The sequence below is a fragment of the Cephus cinctus genome, unplaced genomic scaffold, assembly GCF_000341935.2.
Source record: "Cephus cinctus unplaced genomic scaffold, Ccin1 Ccin1_scaffold0462, whole genome shotgun sequence".
Lineage (NCBI taxonomy): Eukaryota > Metazoa > Arthropoda > Insecta > Hymenoptera > Cephidae > Cephus > Cephus cinctus.
Genome location: NW_014333138.1, coordinates 205,526 through 222,369, shown reverse-complemented (window position 1 = coordinate 222,369; position 16,844 = coordinate 205,526). Strand labels below are relative to the sequence as shown.

The window sequence follows — 16,844 nt, the reverse complement described above, 5'->3', positions numbered from 1 at the left end:
CACAAATATATATATATATATATATATATATATATATATATATATATATATATCTTTGTGAAATTTCGATTTCATCCCGATCGAATGGACTATGAGAATTTATTTGAAATTCTCTGAACCCTTTCAGAAAAGAGTTTCACCCCCACAGCTGACGTCTACACGGGATACCACCTGACGGTTATACCAGGACAGCTGTTCGTACCTTTGGTACCTCCGCCTGCTTCCACCTTTACCACCTTTTGCCACCTCCTTGGCGTCCCAGTACCCCTCACTCGAACTAGCCAAAAAACCGAAATGATGTCTCGCGAAAAAAAGGCCTCCGGTTTTAAGGAGGGTCAGAAAGTGAACAAAGAAAAGTGAAGTAAAAACATGCCTATCTGAAATCTCGAATCCTGCAGCCCGGGATATAGGATCGGTACGTATACGGGTTCCTTGAGTCTTAAGGATGAACCAGTACGATTAGATTTTCTATTTAGATTAAACCGAACAACCGCCGCCTCTTTTATATAAGTTTTCGTATCATAAACGAGAATATATATTACTTCGCTCCATCTCGCAGGAAATTCACATTTTGAAAGTTTCATCCGCTTTCCTTTATCTTTGGTATATGCTATAATAATACATCTATATATAAATATATAGGTATATAAGGAAACATCCAATTTCCCTGTGTACAGTCAATTTATGCACTATCACTGTGTATATTATGTATTTTTACATTTCACATATTCCCATTCTGTAAAAAAGCTTATCGCTATATATATATATATTCGTAACAACCCTCTGACGTAATTGTACTATTATTTACCCATAGAAAATTGAGCTTCCATTGAAAAGCTATTTCCCCGCCGATATCGGTCCCTTTAACGTTCTAAGTGGGCGAGGTTGAAATTCGGGAAGAGTGCGTGGGGCAGAAATAAGGTGCCACGCGCCAGATTGCAGTGGCGGAAAGAAGGATACAGGCAGCTGACGAGCAGATGCGACAATGGCGTCGGTTGTGGGCACACCTTAAAGTTTTCATTCGTAAAAGAAATACCGGCTTTACACGTGGGGCTACCTTTATTTCGTAAGCGATAACGCATCCAATTGCTTACACGTTAATATCGAATAGGAATTTATTATCTAAGCAGGCCGCCAATGTGAATCTTTGAAATTTTGCAAACGACCTATAAGAAATTCGTATGTCGCGCCTTATCGACGTGGCTTATTTTCATGAGACGGAGCGACGAAATAGAAGACAACAAAAGTACTTCAAGTCCGAGCAGATGCATGGCATGTGCTAACAACCGACACCAGATGCCCCAATGGCGTAGAACTCTCGATAAAAGGACTCCGGATCCTGATCCTTTGAGGTTTTAGGGATCCGGTCGCGTGCCGGAGTCTGGAATAACGGACCCCAGAAGGAACTTGTAGGTTATAGAAGATCCAGCGTTAGTCCTCGTGTGCATTAATTTAGGTCGTTTATTACTGGTCGATGTTATCTACAATGATTTATTGTAAAAGTAACAATAGGTTTATAAGTTAAAACGATATCATACATATTTACAGATAATGATAAAGGACACCTTCGTCGATGGGATTTCCACGTCGTGTTCCTGCGACGAGCGGGAGGAACGCGATGTGGAATATTTATAGTATAATCTATCGGCCAGTCTAGATCGCGTTCGCAAAAGGGCGCGAGTCCCTTGTCAATTGACAAGGACTATTGTAAATCATCATGTGACTTACACGCGTCGCGATCGTCAATCTTAGCCTAGTAGTCTATCTCGACAGGAAACGTTATCCATCTTGGCGCTACTAATTATTAATTAAATAATTATAGAATGGCGCTCGAACGAGGAGTAAAATAAAAAAATTCAAAAGGATCGTTCACGCGTCACTCTAATCGCCTGTACAATAACGTCCACGATATTCGATCAGAATCGTATCGATCGATGATTGACATATACTTAAGGAAAGTATCGCTGGATACTAGTAGTCTGCAGGACATTGAAAATTTGCGCTAATTTTCATTTGCACGTGCTTTTGCTATTTTTACATTTTGTTTTTTTCTTCATTCATTTTCTCAATTCTCTCCCACCGGCTGATCTACCAACGCACTCCTACGGTTCGCGTACTGACACACTTGGCTGTCTTACACGTTAAAAGGTATAATCTACAAATTTGCTCTATGCACAGACACTGCGAGGCCGCGAAATGATATCGTGGTTATCGGCTTGATACGAATTGCTTTTTTCTTCTTCTAATACAACAAAATTGATCAAACCCATGTCACAGGTCTACGTCGCAATTGTCAATTGAATATTTTTCTCGTTGCTCGTAGCTCCCCAATATCTCGTGAGAATCGACCTCACGTCGGTCTGTGTCTCGACTATAAATTGCCAATTTCAATTCTCTACATTGTCAACGCGACAGACATGTAGGTAACTGATTGAATAATCGATCCAGCAGTATTTACGTGCTTTCCAGTGGCATAGATATTGACATTGACATCAACAGAAGCATCCTTCCGTAATGAAAGAGAGAGAGAGAGAGAGAGAGAGAGAGAGACAATGTAAGAGCGCATGCGCGCTCCTTACGCCTTATACTGTGCGAATACGCGTTCTCTCTGTAAATCCAGATGATTCTTCATGGCGATCACCGTGGGATGATGAGGCGGAAGTCCCTCGTCCTCAACGAGATATCTAAGTGCCTCCGAGGCACAGGCGTCCCATCCAGCACCCCAGGAACTGGGTACGGGTTCCATCGCAGCGTTAAGTATATCCGTATGATCCATCCTGAGACGAGGATCGAGACAAGTGGAGGCAAAGGACGTCATCTGAAATCCAAAGGATCCGTCTTCTCTCGGTTCGAAGCGCTTTGTCCCGCGACAGTTGGACGGCCGGGATGGGAATTCGCAGCTTTGCGGAAAACAGTTTCCAGAGTAGCTCGCTTCTTTCGTATTGCTAAAGTTCGTCCCATTTTCCCCATGATTTTGATCGATCCCGACGTGGTCCTGCGCGACGTCCATACGCTGGACCGGCTCGCGTACATCCTGATGCTGATGATCCTGACGCGTCGCTTGAATTATCCTAGAAGACGACGCACTCTGTTTGGCATATTTCAATTCCTGGGCGAGGGAGGCGGCCAATTCGTGAAGTAGTCTCGCGTTCCCAGGCTCGTCCTCGTCCTCGCTGTCCTCCAGGTCGACCTCGACGCCTTCGTCCTCGGATGATGATCCTTCCTCGTCCTCGTCGACTCCCAGGAGAGTTAACAGCCTCTCTGCAGCATCTAGAGAACACACAAAAGACCCGTGACGTGATTCGCACTGCTGACCTTACCATTTTGTCTGGGCTCGATCTTGGGATAGAGATCCTGCCCGCTCACGGATGATCCTGTGGGAATCTCGCTCCAGAAACGTCTCGTGGGAACTACCTGTCGTCCCCTACCCACCTTCTATCCTTAATAATTTCACATTCGTTCCCGCTTGCGAAGTAACTGTATCATGGTGAGAGAAGGCGAAAGAGAGAGGGGTAGTGTACTACCTACGGTTATGATCCCTGCGTATAGAGTCTCGTCGAGACACCCTTCAAGGGCAACCAAAGCTTCTGGAGGGTTGCTTTTCGACATTACCTGTTCCTGGGAACAGGAATGGGGTTCTGCCCGTTCCTGGCCGTGGGGGGTGGAAACGAAGCTGAGAAAGGTCCTCGTGGACAATTCCTCTTTCTCCCTGCTTACGCCAATGCGAATCTCGCTGGACGTTCCCACAGGGATATATCGAAATTTAAATGTCCTGGATTTAAAGGGACCGAGAGCAGGAGATCGAGTGCCCATGGGGTGAGTAAACGAAACTCGATGGTCCCTATGTCATGCAGGGTTAAAAAAAAAAAAAAAATATTCTAGAACGTATATCTCTGCGACGAAACACATAACGTGCGAGGTAAAAGCACGGATAAAAAATGAGAATGGCTCGATTCGATTTCCCCTCGTTCAGGCAGCCGTGAGCAAAAGAAATAAGGGTACGTGTATATAAAGGGATGACGGTATCTAACTATTCCGTATACGTTAACCGGGCCTGGTAACAAAAAAACGAGATGGAAAGAGCTTTATAACGTAAAAAGAAAAATAAACCACTGAGAGCTCGTAACGTTACTTTCGGCATTATGGAAATGTCATATTTCTCGAACGAGGGTAGAATTCATGGAAGGTAATAGAAACAAAAACACACGCGGTGCAAAGACGTAGAGATGGGTTTGGAAACGTCAAAAGCAATGAAGGATTGATAATAGGGGCGAGCAGGTTACCATGGTAGGACTCGACTTTACCAAATCAAGGAACGTAACTTGATCCTTCGAGTTTGATACAGTATTAAACGGGAGTACCCGAACGACTTCGACGGGACTTACCGGTAATCTGATTCAAGTAACCCCTATAAACCCTAACCCCTCTCTCTGTCTATATACCCTTAGCAATGCGGTAATTTCTCCCGATGGATAGCAGCCCTCGCCATTAGCATATAAAATTCATCATTCAGAAGGAGGTCATCTAATTTAAAACGAACCCTCCCCAAGAGCCCAGGACTTTTAACGATCATTCTCGCAAATCATCATGCTTCCTTCATCTATTCGTCCTACTCTGGAGGAATCATTGTCCTATTCAAGATTATTCATGATCCGGTTTACGGTTTCCTGCCGCGGTAAATAAAGGACGATACGAAAAATCAGCATGTCGTCTGTATTTAATTATAATTATTAGCCGAGAATAACGAAGAATTGCGTCTAGGTAGTTACATGGCATGTAAGTGCCTTAACAGGACACTGATGCAGAATATCACTGGGTGGTCTCTAAGTGACGTCATCGGTAAGTACGACTGATCCCACGGTCGATTTTTCATAACACTGACCTTTCCCACTGACCGATTTTCACTCGATACGTCCTTTCAGGCAGGTATTCATAGTTATTTCAACTTTATAAATATTCGCACTACCGACCGAAGACATTGTACGGCCCTTTCATGGAGATGATGGGGCATTGCTAATATATCGGTAGGGGAGAGTTCTATGAGAAATTCACCGATTTATGTATAAAGGAGGGATAGGAGTCCTGGGAATCTTATGGGAATGCTACGCAGCGACGTTCCTCCACTGTGCTTCGGGTTTCCAGGATATTGGGGAAACATGAGCAGCTATCGCCATTCCGTTTTCCCCTTTGAAAGCCACGTTCAAAATGGATACGATATTGTTATTGTGATATCGAGTACGTTGGTACATATAATCGATGGGATTTACCTCACGAATAGAGCTCCGACCAAAAGCGTGAAAATATTTTTGTTTTACGAACTAGTTTTCAGCATTCACTTTGTGTCGCTGTGGGATTTCTCGTGATAAAAAGGAATGTCAGTTGAAGAAATTCGAGGTTCACTGACAATCATATCGATTAATAATACCGAGCTGGTTAATAAGGAAGTAATAAACGCGTCCGCGTGACTGTGCTCATGAATATCGTGCAGCCTCATAACCACATTACGGTATACGAAATAATAATTAATTACGTACACGAGCGCGTAAATTTAATACATCATCGTGTGCATATAACGATATCGCTGCAGGTCTATTTGCTTCGTTCATTATGTTTTACGATCTTGTCCGTCGGGTAATTTGATGTCTTACCTCGTATGGTGGGTGCCGAATCGGCAATGTTCGTTGCCAGGTTGACTAGATCCTCGAGACCACCTCCACCACTGTCGTCTCCAACACCACCTCCACAGTCCATCAGTGTATCCTGAAACATGGGAATAGAAAGGAAAAAAAAACACCAGAGAGACAGAAATCAATTTTCTAGAGACTTTTACCTGGTCTCGTGTAATATAGGTTATGGTACGAGTAGCTATGGTGTTAGGGAAGTACGGACGGACTTGTAAAGAGAAATTTATTGACTTTTAAGGTAATTCCAGGACTACGACATAACGTGACACCACTGACCCACTGCCCAAAGAGAGAAAAGTTTGAGTTGGCAATGGTAGTAAAATCTTAAATCTCGTGGTTTTTCAAGGGTGGACAACCTCCCGAGTGGTCTTTGTCCCACGGGGACCCAATTTTACGGCATTATTTGCTGTCTCATTGTTTCTGGACTTTCCCTTCGGCTCCCATCGGTTACCTTTTGGCATGTGCGAGAATTTTACCCTCAAGACGGTAGCAGTATAAAATAAACCCTAGCCATGAAGCTACCAGAGATCCTTTGTGAAGGGTCTTGTAAAATTTCACCAAAAATCTTCTCCTTGTTTTCTTGCCTGAGAAGAGGATACGACGAAAGTACGAGAAAGTCGGCGAGAAGAGGTGGAAGCAAGACGCAGGTTTAGATTAGATAATTGAAAGTAAAAAAAAATATTGGTATCTATCCAGAGATAAGTTCACGTCACAACAAAGCGATTTAAACAATTTATTATTTGACTTTCATTTATTAAATTAACACCACCGAGATATTAAGAAAATACGTGACATTTATCGATTGTAAATACACACATAAAAATGAAAAAAAAAGTGCTAAGTAAAAACGTCAATTTTTTAAACTCCCGAAAACTAAACTTGTCCAATATTCCTTTATTTGTCCAATTTTCTCATTCCCTACTTTTCCAATTACTTTCTTTACCCTATTACCTACCGACTCCAGACCCAACATCCATATTATCGACACAGAAACGTTCTGACGCATGAACCCTCACCCCACACTTCACCCTCTAACCCAGCAAACCGTCGTATTGACGCATATTACATTTGAACTGAGTTGAAAGCAGTCGGAAATACAGATCACTGCAATCGACAACTCAATACCCACGCGTTCAATAGATAATTCACATTGTGATATTAATCATCGGGATTCAATGCAACTAGAAGCCAATACGTTATTAAAGGATGACGTTAACACTACATATTCCATTACACATAACCTCTAAACCGTTGTTCCTAAAGCTACTAAAGTGAAATACCAAGGAATCCATTACGCCCTATACTTTTATATACTCTATGTACGATATAAATAGAACGATCGCGATGCGTAAGAACCAACTTATACGAATGGGACATGTTTGACCACTTCGTGGCAAGTCATGTTCCCAGATCGCACGGCTTCGTCTCTTCGGTTGCTAAGCGGAGTATTACTATAGCTACTAGCTGTAGCCAGAGCCGGTGTGCCCGTGGGAGTGCGCAATGGGGAACACAATATAATTCGCCTTCTTTTACGCTAACACATTCGTCTCGTGGACAACGGGTACAAATAAGAGAAGACTGCTGAAGTAGAGAGAGAAAGAGAGACAGAGACAGAGAGTGAGAAAAATAGAGAGAAGTGGTGCATACGACAATACGCGTTCAGTATTAATAGAAGGGTTCTCTGAGATCGAATTAGTCACGCTGGAAAAGGAATTCCTTGGCGGGACTCGACGTGATACTACATGTTTATTTATTCCGCAGGTACCTAGTCCGATACAGGCTTGTTTAACGGCATTAAAATGTCGTTAGCCCCGCTGAGATAACTCGTGGAAGGGTCACGGATATAACGACGCCTACGAGAATGATCCCTGTGCTCGTTAATTCAAGTTCCGACAGAAATTACATACGTAATATACGATTTATCGATTCGAATGATTGTTTTATGGAATAAACGAATGTCGAGAAATTGCTAAGTTATCGGTGAAAGTTTTGACATGGGATTAATCAATTATATTTAATGATTGAAATATCTGCGAAATCGTATTATCTAATGTAAAAGGGGTTTACGTGCCTTTTAAATGATTCTCAGCAGGCTAAAAATTCACATAATGGATTCTCTCAACGGACAGAAATCCATTCGTATTTGCCAAGAGGTAATAATTCGTACGGTAGAGACTGATAAGGTGTACATATATCATTGAAAAAAAAAACAACGGTTATGTGGAGCTTGGAAAAAAATCGAGAACGAAGTATATTATAAAGATATTTACGTAAGTTTGACTTAAGAGAAGACACAAAAATCAACATAGTTTTCAACCGGTAATTAAAAACAACAGGGTGAGAGGCGTCACAGTGCATTGTAAGTAAAATACATGAATCATTCATCTTCATGATTATAAAACCTGATATTTCTCCTTATAAGTAACACAATGAACATACACGGATCAGTAAACTCTTAATATGTCTCAAAGAATGTCTACGAGTCTTCATCGATAAGTCTGAATGTGGCATGTCATCAGGATACAAGTGTCAAAAGACCTTCCTTCCTTCCTTCCTTCTTTCATCGCATCTTTACCACTCACATGTTTCGTATCATTGTTTAACAGTACGTACATAAATATATAACTCACAATCCAGTTTCTCATGCTTTACTTCACTCTCTAGCTGTTCTGTTTCTCTCTCTCTCTCTCTCTCTCTCTCTCTCTCTCTCTCTCTCTCTCTCTCTCTCTCTTGATTTATTTACAGGAAGCCATTGAGAATATTGGATTGTCAAACAATTGATCGTTGATTACCTCCGACACGGTGTCTTCCATCATGTCGCTAGTATCTCTCATGATTCCCTTCAGTCAATCACCGCCACACGACACCGCGCACAGCTCACGAAAAAAAATCCCGCTTCAATAATTATTATTTATTAATAACACAATATTCCCAGTTTACGCTGGCGTGCTTATAGATATACTAACAGTAGTTCGTTGTGTAGCGCCAACCCGGCCACAAAAACACGACGTCCGCGATGACACAAGTTTCACGAGCGGATTGTCCCCGCGGAATCCGTCACGAGCACATTTTCACGATGGGAGTACGAGAATGAGGTAGCAACAAAGTGGAGGAAGAAGAAAGAAAGACAGGGAATACTCTCTTCACGCGCAGCGACGCAACCGAGTAATTTTCCGCTTGACGTCAAGCCAATCGATCCCGCGGAATGTCACTCCGACTTGCGATGCCGGAGAGATCTTGAGAGAATATGGCTGATCTCGTAATATAAGCTGTACAATGTTAACTACCGTAAGAGTCAAGTCAATGTGTCTAAAAGAAAGCTTGAATTTATATTCAGTTAATTAAATTTCCTAATATCGGGTAAACAATCCAGAAAGTTTATTATCGAACACGTTTCAACTAAAGTGAACAAACATATTAGGTACTCGTGACACTTGCAGCACTACACGACACGAGGCGCGTGACACGAGTTCAGAATAAACGAAGACGACCCATCGGGCTCCTCGCCTTCGGGAATACTGTCGAAGACGTCCGAAGAGGATCGTCAGGAAGCCCACGAAACGGCAGAAGGCAGGCCTGCCTTTCCATGATGGCCGTGCTGGCTCTCGTTTCTACTCCCAGTCGCAGCTGCCTTCACTTCATATCGTACCTAGAAGCCACCTCCATTCGTATTACAGACCCCTACTACTCCACCCTACGTTATTTAAGCTCGCGTTGTCCCATTCGCTGGATTTTATTTGCTGATCCCCTACTCAGTGAACGACGGTCTATAGCTGTGTGTACCGCGAGCGGCACTAATATTTTAAATACTCGCGTTTTTCTCATGCTCAAATATTGTAGCCCGGGAGAATTTATAATTACCAAAAAATCAATGGATAGGTAAATTCGATTTTTTTGGATTTTTAAATAATTAATTGCGTATACTGGGCAATAAATGTTTATTGATAAATACCTGAAAAGTTTGCAGAGACAACAAATTCTGGCTGGGATTATTTTCATTGAAATTGTCAAGTGATGCGGTTCACTAATTAATTCGTCGTGATTCATACGCAAGTAGAATTGTAATTAGGATTGGATAATGATACTCGAAACTTTAGTATGGCTCGTAAACGACACAGGGACGTTATGAGAATTCCGGAAGATACATTTTATCGTTTCGCAGGCTGATTAATGGCTACTCCTCTGCGGATGCGGAATGGTACTTTGCAATTAGAGAATAAGGTTTACAGCTGCTGGAATTGTTAATGAATAATATGGCGGCCATGTGATCCATTGAAATTTGAATTAAAATGTCTTTAGTACGAGCGTTATGATTCTGGATACCTGACTGTAGCATCGAAAAGGCACAGCTGCTATTTCACCTGTTCGATATATTATTTAAATGCTTCACCTGCCCCGATCCCAAGATACCGCGCGATAAAAGCTATACCAATCGGATACTTTCCGCTTTACGTTGTTGCTTTTGTAATTCTCTTCAAAGTATATTTGAAGTACGTGTTACTTCTCACGTATCATTAGTACATATATTCGTAACGATCATCGATAACAAAGTAATTTGCATTTACAATCAGTGCCATCTTTATTTTTTTATTCGTTTCATCACAACGAAAATGCATTAACAGAGTATAGCATATGCTTAAATACTTTACTATAGTAAAGCTTTGCCCATTTTTTAATGTTGGAGCATTGTCAGGAAAATAATCTATTTGAATCCTACCTGTCGAATTTCTACAATAATACTACAATTATAATAATCCTATAAAAACGTACTACGTGACTAATGCATTATTAAAATATTTTTAAAATATTATAATACTCATGTAACTACACCCATCTTCGAAAGATTTTGTTGTCTTCGTGGGAAAATGTGTGTAAAAATTCTATAGCTGTTGAACGGATGATAAATTAATTCGTTTCAAAATCACGAAACGGACCACGTTCCAGTGATAATCATTCGTCCGTCGGTACCGTAGGTGACTGGGCTAATTTTAGAAATATAATTAACGAAATGATCAATATCCAATGTCCCTACTTCATGATTTCGATGATTATTAACTATAACTGAAGCATCGTCACCTCCTTGAATCAAGAATGACGGTACGACTATTCTGTACCACTCGTCCTCGACAATATCCTGGTACTCTGGAATCTGGCAGGCACGACACCTGAAACAGGACCGCGAGGAGTTAAAAGGCAAACTCAAGATTAATAGTCGTCACGTACGAGATGACTAACGAACTCGAGGTACCCTTTTCGGAATGGCTATTCCACTCACCTGACTTTAACATCAACCACTCTGGAATACACCTCGTTAGATAGGTTGTAAGTCACCTTTATGCCTGACCAAATTAAGAGGCCCTTACCCACGAATGACGTGTTGCTGTAACTGGTAGCAACCCCATCTTCCAGAGCCTATCAATCAGTAATAATATATAATTTTCCAAAATATTCATAAATTCCCTACAGGAATTACAGTACATATGTGAAAATATGATTTTAACTGAAACCGTGAAGAAACGCCTAATCATAGGCAACCCGAGTTGCATACCCGTATAAAAATTAAGGCTTGCGCGGGGCACACTTTATATATCAATAGCATATTTAGTTACCAGAATAAGATCGGATCCAAGTAATTCTGCTACGTCCCAGGTATTTTCAAAAGGTTGTACTGTAACGGCATCAGCATATGTGATAACGCCGTTCGTTTCAAGAACTGAAGAACGAACGCCACCCACATTTGTGCAAGAAATAGCCGCATACGTCCAATAGGTACTGTTCTCAGCAGCATCCACGTACTAATTATACGAAATATTTGTTAACCGTTATATATACTCTCTTCGGATATTTTTAGAATTTCAATTATACATACAGCATCGACCATAGCGTCCGTTATCAAATTACCCACGTTGCATTCCCCGTAACGACAATTGTTATAAAGATATACTTTAAGATCTCCAATTTTAGCATCTCCCAAAGCATCCACCTCGACCTGCCATGGTACTAATGCCGCCAAAACATCTGGATCTTGTTCTATCGATGAATCCAATAAAATTGGATTACCCTCCCAATCAGATACCTCGCCAGCTCCATCAAACCACACAGTCAGATTGCCCAAGTATCTAAAGCAAGAAACGCCAATGGCAGATTGTATTTCCGTTACTTTCGTGTACAGATTTCGAGAGAAAATTAAGGCATCTTATACCTACTTGGTGAAAGCTGCCGCTTGAACGATAAGGACAGTTCTCTCTGTGCCATCTTGCCTCACTACTACCGGATACTCATCTTCGGCAGTGTCGGTGTGGGGTGGCTCTCCTATTAAATTTGGCATGTTCATTTCGAGATACTCCGGTTTCCTCAAATAGACTGATATAAGTTTGTACGCGAAGTTTATGAAATATTATTAATGGCGCTAACGTAATTTTAAATAAAGTATGAATTAAATCCCAGGAAAAAAAAAATACACCCAGAATTCCATGAATTAAATCCCAGGAAAAAAAAAATAATTACAGTACACTATAAAATTAATTATTTAACACATATCCACCTGAGTAAAGGAACGTATGCGAATGTCCTCCCACGATGACGTCCACGTTAGGACATCGAGTTGCCATTACTCTATCCACGTCTAAACCACAATGACTTAAGACAATTATAATCTTTACCCCTTGTGCCTTCAATCTTTCAGCCTCTGCATTCACGGTTTCCACTTCGTCAAGAAATTTTAACTTTCCCGTACTGGCAATTTTCTGTAATGAAAAATCTCTTATTCGCACTTTCAAGAAAAACGGTGAATTTGGAAAAAAAATGGAAAATTATAAAATCGGTACTGACATCTGTCGTTGACAAAATGACTCCAATGACTCCGATCTGCGTGCCGTTCCTAACGATAATCGTGCTGTTAGTGTACAAGCCCTGAAATAATGCCGATCGTCAAGCTATTACAATAATTGTCCTCAAATTATCGAGTCTAATTGCAGTCACTTATAGTGACTCATGATACACGCAGTATCATTAACGAACCTGTATGTCGGGTTCTTCTCTGTCATCGATATTAGTGACGACCACGGGTGACGTGACCATTTTAAGAAACGGTACTACCCCAGCAATCTTGTTGTCGAACTCGTGATTACCGATAGTCTGTGAATCACAAATGAAGGTTGCATTAAAAATAAAACTTGTCTCTAACCTGCAATGTCTTTAAGGGATGACACATGATAGGAGTTAAGATCTGCGAATCGATTGCTTTATCGATCGAATGGTCTTCGTCGATCGTTGATCATCATCTGGTCGATATACCGCACTCAATTACTTTAATCATTCGCCATGGCCTTTCGCAAATTACAGCTACCAGACACCCACGGGCAGTTGTGAAGTTACAGCCACTTTACATAGAACGATGCAAAATACGCGATTGGAAAATCGTGAATCGTTTCTGTGAAAATTAGAGAACATTAAAAAGGTATATTCATAACCTCTTTGCGTCATAGACATCAAAATATCTTGGATGGGTATATATCAAGTATAAAGTCGTAAACGTACTTATTATTATGCTAAGTGCGTGCACGTGTATATATACTCGTAAATATACAATTCATAAACCACCATACTCATATGGAATGCATGATTTGAATTTCGCGGGGTATAACATTTAAATATTTGACAGCTATGCTGTTATAATTGACATACCAAAAAAAGATTCACATAACCTCAATCGTCATCTCTAGGGGACGTAACACAAACGTAGGGATGATATTAACTAATGACACTGTGTAAGTGAATTATTAATTTTTTTTCCATTTTAATTCATTAATTCGATATGGTAAAATAATTAGGATTGGCGATTGTGACGTGTAAGAGGACGACTTGGATGTTGATCAGTGAGATTGAAATCGATAACAATACAAGTTATCGATATTTCCAACATATATTAATTTTGCTTAACTAATTTACCATAACGTCATGTGGCAGCATATTCATAAATTTCGCTGTCACGTTCCATCTATGAACAGTGTACCATAAGGTCCCCTGGAAATGGTCCCCGGCGTTTAGAAATATCGCGTTTGGACGTTCTTTGACCATCCGATGGGTTGCCGTGTAGACGCGGGCTATTCCACCCACGCATTCGTCCTCGTTACCCTCGTAACAAGTGCCTGAGGATGGACCTGTTTGCACGAATCTGAGGAATTCCCGGGATCACACATTATAATTGCATATATGTACGTTACTTTAAACTAAATGAAAAATTGTATTAATAGTACAAAATTGCTGTTATGCAAAAATTGACGTCTTAATATTGACCTTAGGAATTAACATAATTCACGGTGTTCTTATATTATTCAATGATTATTATTTTTACACTATTATTTTTAATTGTCAATCTATATTATTTTAAGTGTCAATCAATCATCGTGATGTCCATGGGTAATCACTTAATTACACAATCGGGAATAATTTTAGGTACATCTTTTTTTCTATCTCCTCGACGACTTATGCAGGTCAGAGAAATCGCGATAAAAATACGACTCCGGTTTTCGATTGGACGATCGACCAATTACTCTGTATTGCAATTAATTGAGTCGTGTTGTTCGATTAACGATACATAAAAATCTGCCTGAGATGACTAAATAATAAATGGGCATTGGACACGCTCTATGGAAAGTGTCATGAAACGCTGACGCAGAATGTTTCCGCAAATTGGTCCAGTGGGTCATGAGCACTGAAATCTCTCAATATAATAATCGATAAATAACTTGAGTGTAATTTACTTTAAGTAGTAGTATGTAATTCGGTTCGATCAATTAAAGTGACATGGCCATAAGCTGTAAAAAGAGTCTGGAATTTACGAAGAAACTGGATTGGAGAGAATGCAAAGAATAATTGACAGGATATTAAAAATTGTTATAAAAAAATTCATTATTTTAAAGAAAAAAAACACAAATTGCAGAGTTTGAAAATATTTTTAAAAAACCTCTACGCCTAACATAAACAGTAACGAAAAATTTAAACAATTTAAATGATGCAATTGATCAAATAAAGTTAATAAAGAGATACAAACAAATATTCTTACGGCATTCAAGCATAATCGAAATTTAAAAATATATTATTTAAAATATAATTTTATTTTCTATAGAATTCATTATCGTCTGTGTGATTAATAATGACAAGTACGGCTAGAACAAAGAGATGGGATAAGATCAAACAGGTGTCCAAAAATTATTTGACTTACCTAGCATGAAAGTCATTGAGGTGTATAATGGAGAGTTCGAACAAGTCTGATCTGCCAGGATACATGAGACCCCGTCCAGTGAACCCATGACACGTCTGCACCAACAGGATTACCAACCACAGAGCCGTGTGGATCATGGTGCTTATAAAAATAAATAATAAAACAATAATTAATAAAATCAAGACCGATACCTACTTGTTCGTATCCTTCTTAACCCGACAACGGTAAGGCATCGCTTTTGTACAGTAGTTAAATTGTAGCTGGCATCGCCGGTGATGCCATCTTACAGTTCTAGAGTTAACTGTCATTACCTGCTCCACTACTAGGACCCTGTTCATGATATTACACGAGACTATTGCATTTGACAATCCTAGTCGAGCGAACCCAGCGCTCTCATGATCAAGAGACTCGGTCGAGTCTCGCTCCAAGTACAGGAAACTTGTTGTATAGGTTAGGTTGGACGATTCCTTATCGAATACTATTTGGCCGGTTCATGTGAGAAATTCCAAAATATTTACTTTGAACGTATTAATAGTATTCTGAAGCCCATATCCAGAATTCGCTTTTAGTGCTAATAGCGTGCTTTTGTCATTTGTCAGTGACTTTTAACTAAAAGCGACTCTGTTAGTAACTTTAAGAGTGAATTCTGAATACGAGCTTAAGATTATATATTTGTTATTAGGCTTTTACCGTGATTATTTTTGACGAGTTATTGTAAAAATGCTCTATATAGAAAGTTAACGTTGGTTTTGAGTTTAAAGCCCGGCATCACGAACGCAAATTTATATCAAGTAATGCACGAAACCCCCAAGTAGTACTCGATAAGAAATCACCTAAAGTTTTGTTAATTATTAAATGACCGTTAAATAATAATTAAGTATGAAAAGCAGTAGCAATATAAAAGAGTAGCGTAGACGTTATAGGATATTTTGAAAATACAATTAAAATGATGGGCTGGTGCTAATTCACATACAAGTAATAAGCAGATAATTAGTGACATGTATTTGGCATTAATAATATGATTTCAATACTTTTTGTTAGAGGAATTCACGACACTCCTGTACTTGGCATAGTTTTTTACACGTAAGTATTTTTTTGTGGGTTTTATTTCAGTAATGTAGTACTTTTTAGCTTCTGGCCATTAGATGATATCATTGGTAGCCATATTAGAGAGCAGATAAAAGTTTATAAGTTGGTAGTGGCCCGAATGATGATTTATGTTAATAACTGTATACATTACACTTAAAAAGCAGGCACCACGGTGGGTAACAGAAGTGCTGGAAATTATAAAATTTGCAGAGCGCAGACTTGCTGCGCAGAACCCACGGAGTGGGGGGCCGGGGGTCACTTTCGAGAGCACTTAGGCTTAGAAAGCTGATTCCCTGACGAGCCGGTCCCCTATACCGGTCTCTAGGACGATCCCGTTTTATTCATTTGTATCCTTTTTTTCTGTATTTATTTCTTATTTAGTCCTATACTCGTATTCCTGACTTTGCTACGTTCATTTTGTTTTCTTTTCTGTTCTCGTTCACTTTCCATTGTGCTTGTCTTATTTTTCCTATTTCTTTGGTTGGACTAAGCATATTTCTTCGAGTAGCCATAAGAGGGTAGTTCATTCTGTTAGAGAGACACACGTAGACTATGGTGACGGTGGCTGCCTTTACGCCTCATCTGCTGAGCTTGCTCAGTAGGTCGGGCCCAAGTTGTGGTCGCACTATGGGCTTTTCGGACCTCCCGACGAGGACCTTGACCATCCTTAAGGTACGCTACGATCTATCGAGTCTTACGTGCAGTCAATCTAAGTGTCTATCTTTCACGATTGTATAGTATACCTTGTTCGCTTTCCTGAAAATGCTACAAGACGTCGCTGACCCTTGAGCACTTTTGTGGATGGAGACGATCCTATGTGTCGGTGGGGAAGTCGGGGGGGGGGG

General features: G+C 40.3%; 3 protein-coding genes across 8 annotated transcripts in view; 1 reads left to right on the top strand and 2 right to left on the bottom strand.

The window, feature by feature from the left end:
* Positions 1-1,441: 1,441 nt before the first annotated feature.
* On the bottom strand, positions 1,442-9,332 carry LOC107267941. Of its 5 annotated transcripts, none has more exons than XM_015740162.2 (4): positions 8,651-9,329; positions 8,477-8,579; positions 5,649-5,760; positions 1,442-3,270 (listed from the first exon to the last, which is right to left on the bottom strand). In XM_015740162.2, the coding sequence occupies exons 2-4, from the start codon at positions 8,516-8,518 to the stop codon at positions 2,576-2,578; spliced, it is 849 nt and encodes a 282-aa protein (XP_015595648.1). In that variant the 5' UTR covers positions 8,519-8,579; positions 8,651-9,329; the 3' UTR covers positions 1,442-2,575. The 5 variants fall into 5 exon arrangements, with proteins under 5 accessions (XP_015595648.1, XP_024941033.1, XP_024941035.1 ...); XM_025085265.1 differs by lacking the exon at positions 8,651-9,329 and adding an exon at positions 8,315-8,357 and having other exon boundaries at positions 8,390-8,482; XM_025085267.1 differs by lacking the exon at positions 8,477-8,579 and having other exon boundaries at positions 8,651-9,332.
* A 273-nt stretch (positions 9,333-9,605) lies between these two features.
* LOC107267935 (apyrase) overlaps positions 9,606-16,844 on the bottom strand; it is an 8,310-nt gene continuing 1,071 nt past the window's right edge. Inside the window, exons 1-11 of one of the 2 annotated variants that reach the window (XM_015740149.2) lie at positions 16,743-16,837; positions 14,911-15,051; positions 13,635-13,860; positions 12,705-12,821; positions 12,516-12,596; positions 12,229-12,430; positions 11,891-11,996; positions 11,554-11,803; positions 11,294-11,479; positions 10,960-11,096; positions 9,606-10,849 (exon numbers count right to left, since the gene is read on the bottom strand). In XM_015740149.2, the coding sequence (XP_015595635.1) occupies positions 10,606-10,849; positions 10,960-11,096; positions 11,294-11,479; positions 11,554-11,803; positions 11,891-11,996; positions 12,229-12,430; positions 12,516-12,596; positions 12,705-12,821; positions 13,635-13,860; positions 14,911-15,047 (1,686 nt within the window). In that variant the 5' untranslated portion in view covers positions 15,048-15,051; positions 16,743-16,837 and the 3' untranslated portion in view covers positions 9,606-10,605. Of the gene's footprint in view, positions 10,850-10,959; positions 11,097-11,293; positions 11,480-11,553; positions 11,804-11,890; positions 11,997-12,228; positions 12,431-12,515; positions 12,597-12,704; positions 12,822-13,634; positions 13,861-14,910; positions 15,052-16,742; positions 16,838-16,844 lie in introns of those variants that run through there. The other variant, XM_015740148.2, reaches the window with a different exon arrangement.
* LOC107267942 (protein 5NUC) overlaps positions 16,537-16,844 on the top strand; it is a 12,576-nt gene continuing 12,268 nt past the window's right edge. The window contains exon 1 of the mRNA XM_025085250.1: positions 16,537-16,671. Coding sequence (XP_024941018.1) covers positions 16,552-16,671 — 120 coding nt within the window. The 5' untranslated portion in view covers positions 16,537-16,551. The remainder of the gene's footprint in view (positions 16,672-16,844) is intronic.